The sequence below is a fragment of the Pseudorasbora parva genome, chromosome 2, assembly GCF_024679245.1.
Source record: "Pseudorasbora parva isolate DD20220531a chromosome 2, ASM2467924v1, whole genome shotgun sequence".
In the NCBI taxonomy this organism is placed as follows: domain Eukaryota; kingdom Metazoa; phylum Chordata; class Actinopteri; order Cypriniformes; family Gobionidae; genus Pseudorasbora; species Pseudorasbora parva.
In genome coordinates this window covers 46,185,512-46,196,111 of record NC_090173.1, presented here as the reverse complement: position 1 = coordinate 46,196,111, position 10,600 = coordinate 46,185,512, and the positions used below count along the sequence as shown (strand labels likewise).

The window sequence follows — 10,600 nt, the reverse complement described above, 5'->3', positions numbered from 1 at the left end:
ATCATTATTCATGCTACCATGTTAAAACACTGTATCGTGAATTTGTGAGCAGTTTTTAAGCTTTCTGTGCTTCGGTTGATTCAGTTCGCGTTTTAAAAACATTACGTATAGTTGCCTGTCACGCAAAAAAAAAAAAAAAAAAAAAAAAAAAAAACTTGCCTGTGACGCATCAGAAAGGGAGGACTTAACACGGCGCGGCGGAAGAATTTGTCACCTGTAGAAGAATGAGGAGTTTGTGATGGAAATTTGTTCGACTCAGTATTGATACGGTAAGCCAATCTATGTTTTGCGTTCGCATTTCGACATTGTTTACATGAATGTTTTGAGTTTGTGATCGCGGTTTGCTACCGCGAAAACAATCTGTTCTCACATCTTTACCAAGATTATGAGATATTTCACAGGATAATTTTGAACATGTACCATTTCATTTGTATGGCCTGCTTTTGATCTATCTATATATATTCGTTTCAGGCTTGGATTAGAAACCGAAGACAGTAAACAAGCAAATTAAGTGATTAGTAAGTTAACATTGTTTGTTATAGTCCATTTGTCAACAAAAATGCTAATGTGTAAGTTCTGTGATCGTGCTTTTGAATCGTTGTCAGCATTTTGCCAGCACATGAAAATCCATAGTCATGTTCCTAATACCTTTTTCAAATGTGGTATTCCTGATTGCTCCAGAACATTTAAAAAGTTCACTGCTTTCAAGGCTCACGTATTCAGGGATCACAAAGAGAGGCCCTCAAAGACATCTGTTGAGCAGTTAGGAATTGATGCTTTAGTCTGTGACATTGGTGTCTGTCAAGAAAAGTGCAGTGATTTGAAAACCTTTGTTTTACACTTGAAATCTCATATCAAAGAAGGCACCAGAGTGCCATGTCCATTTACATGTAATAAAAGCTTTTCTGTAGCATCTACATTGACCTCACATTTATCCAGGAATCATCGAAACTCTTCAGCAGAGAGGTTGCGTCATAATTTAATGCAGTCAAATGTTTCAGGTCAGAGGCTGCATGGTGAGGTATCCGACATAGCTGAACACTCAAATCCACAGTCTGAATCATTTGATTGTTGTGATGGAGAAGAACAATTGAATATTACACTTTTGCCAGATAATGCAGATGAATCTCTTTTTTTAAAGAACATGGCTCTGTTTTATCTCAAATTACAGGCAAAGCATATTCTCCCATCATCTGTGATTCAGTCGGTAATTGATGGGGTGCAGGACATCCATGATATTAGCCAGTGTCATTTGCTGCACAAGCTAACTGAAAAATTGACTGCACTTGGTATTTCTGAAAATGATATAAAGAGCGTTATTGATGTCTTGCAAACTGATGATCTTTTTCGGAAGTCAAATATCAATGCACTTAGCACTGATAAGAGGAGAAAATCCTTTTATAAAGACAAATTTAAGTTTGTGGATCCGGTCCCAATCTGTCTTGGTCAAAATGAATCTGGGAAGGAAAGTTTTGCTCAATATATTCCTATTAAGCAAAGCTTAGAAGCACTGTTCTGCTGTAAATCAGTGATAGAACAACATAAGAATTCAAGAACTGAAGTCAGAGCAAAAGATATCCTCTCTGATGTATGGGATGGCAAAAATATTGATGACAATGTGCTGTTTAAAGCTGATACAGATTCATTAGCTTTAATCTTGTATGAAGATGCTTTTGAAGTTGCCAATCCACTTGGGTCTGGTAAAAAAAAGCACAAAATTCTTGCCGTTTACATGACACTTGCAAACCTGTTGCCTCACTGTCGGTCAGGCATTGACCCCATGCAGCTAGTTCTGCTGTGCAGGGAGCAAGATTTTAGATTTTTTGGACAAGATTTGGTCTTTGCCACTCTAGTAAAAGACCTTAAAGACCTTGAGGAAAATGGTGTTGAATTAGCTGATGGAAAGGTGCACAAAGGTACATTGTGTGCTATAGCTGGAGACAACCTTGGATCGCATTACATTGGTGGCTTTATTGAAAATTTCAGTAAAAGTACATACTTTTGCAGATTTTGTGAAATAGACCGCCAGACATTTCACTCCGCTCCCCTAACAAAGGCAGTAACAAGAACTATTGAGTCGTATGAGCAAAATCTTAAGGATTTGGATGCTGGCCGAGCTGAAAGTGTAACTGGTGTCAAATGTAATTCTCCCTTTAATGACCTGAAATATTTTCACGTTTGCCAGCCAGGATTACCTCCCTGTCTTGGACACGACCTTTTTGAAGGTGTTGTGTCATTTGACCTTGCTTTGTATATTGATCATCTTGTGAATCAGGAGAAACAGTTCACATACACTGAACTAAATCGTCGCATTGACCAGTTTAAGTATCTTGGGAATGATGCACGGGATAAACCAGTTGAGGTGACTCCTGGTACTGGAAAATTAAGTGGACATGCAGTTCAGAATTGGTGCCTGCTCCGGCTTTTACCTCTTTTGGTAGGGGAAAAGATTGTCAGTCCAACTGAAAATGAGGTATGGCAGTTAATACTTCAACTCAGACAGGTAGCAGAGCTCATCTGTGCTCCTTCCATTAATATTGGTCAGAATGCTTATTTATCAGTTTTAATAGAGGAGTATATTGAGACTCGAAAGGTGGCTTTTCCAAATCATCCACTTAAGCCAAAACACCACTACCTGTGTCATTATCCTGAGCTCATTGATCGTTTTGGTCCACTTATTCGCCTATGGACGCTACGCTTTGAAAGTAAGCACTCATATTTTAAACAGTGTGCAAGAAAATTGCACAATTTCAAGAACCTGAGTGCTACATTGGCAGAAAGGCATCAACTTCTGCAGGCTTACCTACATGCCGGAAGCCCTTTCCCTGAAAATGTTGTGGCAGAGAGGGGAATAGAGTTTCATGTTAATGACTACAATGATGACATTCAAGGATCTGTTGCCTGTCTTAATTTTCAGCCAGGGAATACTGTGGCATGCAATGAAGTGACTGTAAAGGGAACACTTTACAAAAAAAACATGTTCATTGTTTTGCAGAAGAATGATGAGGGAATTGTGTTTGGGAACATTCAGTTAATTCTTGTACATGACAATTGCAATGTGTATTTTGTCACAAAAAAATGTCAGTCTTTCTGTCTTGTTGACCAGGGAGTTCATTGCTTGACATCACAAGATCAAGGTTACTTGTGTATTAATCAAGACAGCCTACTGGATTACTATCCTCTACCTGAATACTCATTGTGCGGCTTGTCAGTAATTGTTCTCCATCATTCCTTTCCAATTCTAGAATAATGTCTGAAATGAAAGAAGTCCTGAAAGATGCTGTATTGTCGGTGTTGCCAAGCCTCTCTCCAGAGGTAATCAACCAGCTGGTTGAAAAGCTCATGGATCAAGGTGTCGAGGGTTTGGATGATTTGGTTTATGTAAAAGATGATGACATTTTGGAGTTTATACGACCTATCCAATGCCGAAAACTTCTTAGTGCCTGGAAAAATCAAGGTAAAGATAAGGTTGATTAAATAAAACTAAGAGAGGATGTGATAATTAAAGGGTTAGTTCACCAAAAAATTAAAACTTGTAATTAATTACGCACCCTCATGTCGTTCCACATACTGCATATACTGTCTATAGAGGGACAGAAATCTCTAGTTCATAAAAAAAAAAAAAAAATTGTTTACCAAAGTTGAACAAAATTCTAATGGGTTTGGAATGACGTGAGGATGAGTAATTAATAACACAATGCACATTTTTAGGTGAATTAACCCTTTTAAACTGCATTACAATGCATTTCAGTACTGTTTCAAAACTACACAGTGGTACTGCAGCCTGCCGAGGTTCTCCCCTTGGTTCCCCCCGAAACAAATGCTACTCTTGGTTCATCAAGCTCCTCAACGCCAACATCAAGCATTGTTGCATCAACCAGTGCATCACATTCATGGCCTGAAAATTTCAAAGTTCCGTGGAACTTAATGCCAGCCGGTATAAAGAGTGCTATTGAGAATGGCCTGAGACCTTCTCCTTCTGACCGACGACAAATGATAAGAATTCTTGCTGATGAAATTAGAAAAATTGACACAAACCCCAGCAGATCACAGTGCCTTACTGTTGCTCGTCAAATTGTGAGCCAATATCCAAAGTCGTTTGCAGACATGATGGGTGACAAGCAGGTTGGGGGTGGTTACGAATCGGTTCTTTCACAGCTGAAAGTGCGGATAGAGCATCTTAATCGAAGAAGTACACTAAGTCAACATATGACCCTTAGAAGTGACATTGGAACTACTAGAAAACGAAATTCAACTGACTCGTATGGTTGCACAAGATGGCAGCCTGCTCTTCCACCTGGTGAGAGTCACGACAGTCTTGAAATTAAACGTCAGAAGCTGGAGGAGATCCACCTTCATGAAGGAATTTCTGGAGTTGAGAGAGGAGACGTTTACAAGCTCATGGAGGAGACCTATTGGCTTCAGCGTTACATGATAAATGCAACCCCGTCCCCTACAATTTCAGATCTAAAATCCAAATGGCCATATCTCTTCACACAGAGGCATGTATATGGACATTTTGAACAGCTTACTGACAAAAAAGTGCTCAGACTTTTGGAATTGTCTATTCAGGAGTGTGGAAAAATCATAATTGAGTTTTTCAAAAGCAAACCAACCAACGATGATGTTCGGAGCATACTCTCCAGAGAAGAAAATGATGTGGGTGCCATGGTCCTACTACTACTTCTTGCACACTTCAAAGAGAAGTTAGATGGTCTTATCCTTCAAGCAGATGTAAGTAGAGATTATTAAACAAATCTCATTTATCTATAATGTTTTATGTTTTGGTTCTTTTTATCATAGTTGTGATGTCCTTTTTAAAAATTGTTCCAGGAATTTGCAACTCCATCTGATGTCCAGGAATCTGTACATTTGCCAGAGAGTCCACGCCTTATATTTCTTGGTATGTAAACATTACAGTGGTAATTTCACCCTAAATTGAAAATGAAGTTATCATTTAATCACTTCACTTCAAGAAATGTTTTTATAAAATATTATTTTTGTATTGTTTACAGTCCAGCTATCTAAAAATTCAAGTATATATCTTTTTTTCTGAAGTAAGGAGAAAGAAAAAAGAAGTCAAAATTAAGTGAGTTTATGCATAAAACAAGCAAAATAATATTTCTTTTAGAAAAGAAGAAAACATTTTTCGAAGAATTTTTATATATTTCAGCTGGGAAATAAAATTCTCAGGAAGATTTTTTTTTTTTTTGCAGTGCGGTACTTTTTTCGCATCTGACCACCAAAGGAGAATACAAAAAAAAAATGTCCTGCTTGTGCTCCCCCATATAATATCAGTGAATAGTAAGCAGCATTAAGATTTAAAAAAAGGATGCAAAAGTATCATAGAATGATTCCATGCAATGTGCCACAAGTGTGGGTATACAATAGGGTTTAATAAAAAAAGAAAATGTAATGTAATATATATTTTTTAATGAAAATCCTGACATTGACTGTTGGTCTTCGGTGCTTGGATGCATGTTCATGAGGCTAATGGTAGGCTACTGCAGTTGTGAGAAATGTAATTTTTTTTTATAAAATCCATGTACATTCTTCTATTAGATTAAAATATCCATTGTGTTTGTTGTAACAGTAATTTTTCACATTCAAATCTGTCAAATACAGAAGACCAATAGCCAAGGTCAGGATTTTCATTCAATATTACATTTTCCCCCTCCCCCCAAACATTTGAAATATATGGCACGTGTTACATACCATCCATTCTGTGATAATTTTGCCAATTTTTTTACAAACTTGATGCTGGTTCCTATTCACTGCCTTTTATATGGATGAGCGCAAGCTGGACATTTTTCTTTTGTGGTCCAAAAAAGGAAAAAGAGCGGTATACTGCATTAGAACAACAGCGGATGAGTAAACTGTTATGTAATAAAACAAAAGTGAACTTACTATGGGTGACCTGCTTTAAAGGGTTAGTTCACACAAAAATAAAAATAATGAAATGTATTACTCACCCTCATGCCGTTCCACACCCGTAAGACCTCCATTCATTCTGGGAACACAAATGAAGATATTTTTGTTGAAATCTGAAGGCTCAGTCAGGCCTCAATAGGGGGCAATGAAATTTACACTCGCAAGATCCATTAATGTACTAAAAACATATTTAAATCAGTTTATGTGAGTACAGTGGTTCAATATTAATATTATAAAGCAACAATAATATTTTTGGTGCAGCAAAAAAAAATAAAAAATAACGACTTAAATAGTGATGGCCGATTTTCAAAACACTGCTTCATTAAGCTTCTAAACATAATGAATCAGCGAGTCGAATCATGATTTGGATCGTGTGTCAAACCGCCAAACTGCTGAAATCACATGACTGTCTCCGAACCACTGAATCGACTCGTTGATTTGATATGCTCCAAAGCTTCATGAAGCAGTGTTTTGAAATCAGTTATCACTATATAAGTTTTTTTTTTTTTTTTTTTTTTGCCGTTATTCTCGTTGCTTTATAATATTACTATTGAACCACTGTAATCACATGAACTGATTTAAATATGGTTTTAGTACATTAATGGATCTTGCGAGGACTTTAATGGATCTCATTAATGGACAATTTCATTGTCCCCCTATTGAGGCCTCACTGAGCCTTCAGATTTCAACAAAAATATCTTCATTTATGTTCCGAAGATGAATGGAGGTCTAAGGGTTGTGGAACAGCTATGACATTTACTAGTAAATGAGTAAATTACATTATTTTCATTTTTGGGTGAACTAATCTTTTAAGGGTTTTCATCTGTCTCAGCCCAATGCATGCAATTAGTCATTTAAAGTAGTTATGAAGAGTTCTTTTTAAAAAAAAAAAAGAATGTTACAACACAACTCTGCCCCTTACTGTCACAAACATCCAGGAGCACATTCGCATGCTGTAAAAACCTGTCCTGGTTTATAAAAATGTGCAGTTTACTACACATTGAATTCTTAATCATAAATTTAAGTGGTTTACTAGCAGAAAGTTCAAATTTTGTCTGAAAAGTAAATTTTACAAATGCAAATGTTTACAGCACATTACTGCAATCATGGGTTCTTGTGTGTGATTAGACAGGTGCTTAGTCACAAACAGACAGGCAGGCAGAAATTGGTTATGGTTTAAGAAATTTAAAATAGACTACACTACTTTCATTTCACAAGGGAGAGTATTCCTTTAATTAAGAGATTGCTCACTGCTATAAAAAAAAATTAAAGTATTCCTGTATTAAAGGTCCCGTTCTTCGCGTGTTTTCGAAGCTTTGATTGTGTTTACAGTGTGCAATATAACATGAGTTCATGTTTCGTGTGTAAAAACACAGTATTTTTCACACAATTTACTTATCTGTACAGCGCTGTTTTCTCTGTCCTAAAAACGGCCTGATGATTTCCTTGTTCTATGAAGTCCCTCCTTCAGAAATACGTAACGAGTTCTGATTGGGCCCGCGCTTCCCGTGTTGTGATTGGACAGCAGCTTAGCGCTCTTTGCCCGGAAAGGTCCCGCCTCTTACCATAACGGGGAAATGCAAGCGCTGAATGTGCGCTCTTCTCCACGTGGGAGAGCAACAAGACCACGCCCCCTATTTTGCGTGTTCTTGTGGGCGGAGGGTTAGTCAACAAACGGTTCTAGTGACGTCATCACAGCAGGAAGTGCAGCGGTGTAGACCAAACCGGCCGTTCGCTGTAGGATTTGACAGGGAACTTCTGTTAAATAAAATATCTCGCTTGACATTGAACTTTGAGCTTTATAATTTTACAGGTATTATTTATGCTCTAACAGCAACATTACACAGTAACTAAAGTTTGAAAGATGGAATCGCGAAGAACGGGACCTTTAATGAACACTACCCAAAAATACTACTAAAACAGAACTAAATGGTGAACCCTGGAAAGGGTATTTTTAGAGTTATTTTAATAGTTATGTTGAGCTGTGAAGAGACAACTACATAGAACAACTGTGCAACCCACAATATTGAATTTTAAATATTATTATTTATTTATTTATTTCATTTTTCATTTACAGGTCAATCTCTAAGCAACCAGCGGTGGATGTTAAGCTTGGAAGGTGAAGTTGTGTGTGAAGGAGCACAGCCCAATTTCATCACTGGCCTGGCAGCGCTGTTTGCCTCCTTCTATAACTTCAACTTGCAGTACCAGGAAGAAGCAGCATGCACCCTTGAGTTTGTTCAGAGGTTAGTCATTAGCATTTTTGCCATTCATATATTTTAGCCTAATTGTCACTAACCTTGTCTTGATTGCATTTTTTAAGGACTTCATTTTTTGTTGACAAACATTTTGTACAGCTGACTACAGGGATGAACAACATGGCCCTGGTTTCAGACAGGGCTTAGTTTAAAGGGATATTTTTAAAATCCACCCATGATTTACTCACCTTTAAGCCATCCTAGGTTTATATGAATTTTAGACAAAGAAAATCATAGTTAAATGAAATAATGTCCTGGCAAATCCAAGCTTTATAATGGCAGCGAATGGCTGGTTCAAAGTTGACACTGCCATTGTGCTTGTAAGAGTCAGAGTATTATTTAAATGTAACTCTGATTGTATTCATCTAAAAGAAGTCATATACACATCATATACACATGTCTTGAGGGTGAGTAAATCATGGTCTCATTTTGAGTTTTGACTGACCTATTATTTTATGCCAGGTGTAGGCTTCAGTAAAATTAAGGTATTTAAGCAGCTTCCCTAAAAACGTCTTGTAAAAAAAGATTTCAGATTAGACAGCTCAAACACGCATTTTAAATGATGTTTAACATTATCATGCAGTCATAATCACATTGCAAGGCTTGCAATTGAGTTAAAGTATTGATGACATAAGGGTTTGGACTGGATTCTGTCAATGTGCTGCATTTTTATGTGGCTGCATTTCCACTGATACTCAGACTAGACCTGATATAGGAACTGATGAGGGGATGATAGTTTTAAGCTGTACAGTGTAATGAATGCAGAAAAAATGTTAATTAATCACAACATCCAACATTGCATTTTTCTGTAACAATTGTTTATTTTTTTCCTTCTTCTGTTTTTTTTAGACGCTTTCTTGACATCAATCCAGAACGTGGATCAAAAACAAAGAAAGGAAAAGTAATTTCAAAAAAAACTGGCAAAGTTGTGCAAAAAAAGAACACCACTGTACACCCACAGGTTTCCTCACTTCTGCGAAAACTTGCAGACTTTCAATGGGATTTTGTTTAGATTTCAGACTCTTTCAGACTCTTTTTTTTTTTTTTGTAAATGGCACTGTGAATGTTCTGTTATTTGAGAATTGCACTTATAAAAATACAAGTGGCATTTCAGTCAACATGTTTATATTTGTTTTTCAAATATTTTTGTTTTTTTATGACTCTTTCTTGGGTCACTTTACATTTCCTAAAAAAAACTGTAAATTTGTTGAAATTATACAAGATTACTGCATTATACTGCATCAAGTGCTTATTGTGAACTGTTTGTTAACTTGCATTTTATGTTTTAATAAAATACAGTTGGCATTTCAGGCAGTTTTCTAGTCTTTACTTTGAACTAAAATAAATGTTTTAAAACCCAGAGAATGTTGGTTTCTTTTTTTCTATTATGAGTACTATTATGCAACTTAAAAGTACAACATTTTTAATTATGTAAAATATTTTTTATTGCTTGTAGAGAACAGTTTAATACTGTAAAATTACATGATATAATAGTAGGATACTGTATTTGATAATTACAGTACAGTACTGTAAATAAACAGTAAGTGGCTGGCAACCCAGCTGCCAGTATTTTACTGTAAATTTACAGCCCAACATTTTACAGTACAGTACTGTAAATAATTTTTACAGCACTAGTTCTGTAAATAAACAGTAAGTGGCTGGCAACCCAGCTGCCAGTATTTTACTGTAAATTTACAGCCCAACATTTTACAGTACAGTACTGTAAATAATTTTTACAGCACTAGTTCTGTAAATAAACAGTAAGTGGCTGGCAACCCAGCTGCCAGTATTTTACTGTAAATTTACAGCCCAACATTTTACAGTACAGTACTGTAAATAAGTTTTACAGCACTAGTTCTGTAAATAAACAGTAAGTGGCTGGCAACCCAGCTGCCAGTATTTTACTGTAAATTTACAACGAAAAGTTTTACAGTGCAGATAGCAGCATACATACATGTTCATATAGCAACACAGTATAATAACACACATTCATAACAAATCATTAAGAAAAGCAATAGCAGCAGGTATAAAGGAGTTTTTGTGTCTGTTAGATTTACACAGGGGGAGTTTAAATCTCCGACCCGATAGAAGCATTTGAAATTCAGTACTTAATGGGTGGGTAACATCTGAATGGACTAACTGTGCCTTCCTAGTCACCCTGTAATCATAAATTTGTTTAATGGTCCTTATATCAGTCCCGATGATCTTGCTACACATTTTAACAATACTATTCAACTTACTCCTATTCCTAACATTCAAATTACCAGCAAATAATAGAGATAAAACAGGAGTAGAACATTCTCATAAAAGAAACATCCATATTAAAAGTTCGGAGTTTCCTCAAAAAATACATACGTTTAAGAGCTTTTCCTCTATTGTTATCAGTATTTGCTTCAAATTTTAACTTGTCG

The 10,600-nt window shown here is 36.3% G+C and overlaps 1 protein-coding gene across 1 annotated transcript; it reads left to right on the top strand.

The window, feature by feature from the left end:
* The first annotated feature begins 237 nt into the window (after window positions 1-237).
* On the top strand, window positions 238-9,201 carry LOC137049046 (uncharacterized). Its single transcript, XM_067427442.1, has 6 exons — window positions 238-269; window positions 3,246-3,457; window positions 3,752-4,734; window positions 4,834-4,903; window positions 8,009-8,177; window positions 9,039-9,201. The coding sequence occupies exons 2-6, from the start codon at window positions 3,250-3,252 to the stop codon at window positions 9,199-9,201; spliced, it is 1,593 nt and encodes a 530-aa protein (XP_067283543.1). The 5' UTR covers window positions 238-269; window positions 3,246-3,249.
* Window positions 9,202-10,600: the final 1,399 nt, after the last annotated feature.

Excerpts from the sequence above, each read along its gene's own strand:
- LOC137049046 (XM_067427442.1), top strand. The coding sequence starts at position 3,250 with ATGTCTGAAATGAAAGAAGTCCTGAAAGATGCTGTATTGTCGGTGTTG. Across the intron at positions 3,458-3,751 it reads TAGTGCCTGGAAAAATCAAG|TACTGTTTCAAAACTACACA; the intron begins GTAAAGATAAGG and ends AATGCATTTCAG. Across the intron at positions 4,904-8,008 it reads TCCACGCCTTATATTTCTTG|GTCAATCTCTAAGCAACCAG; the intron begins GTATGTAAACAT and ends TTTCATTTACAG.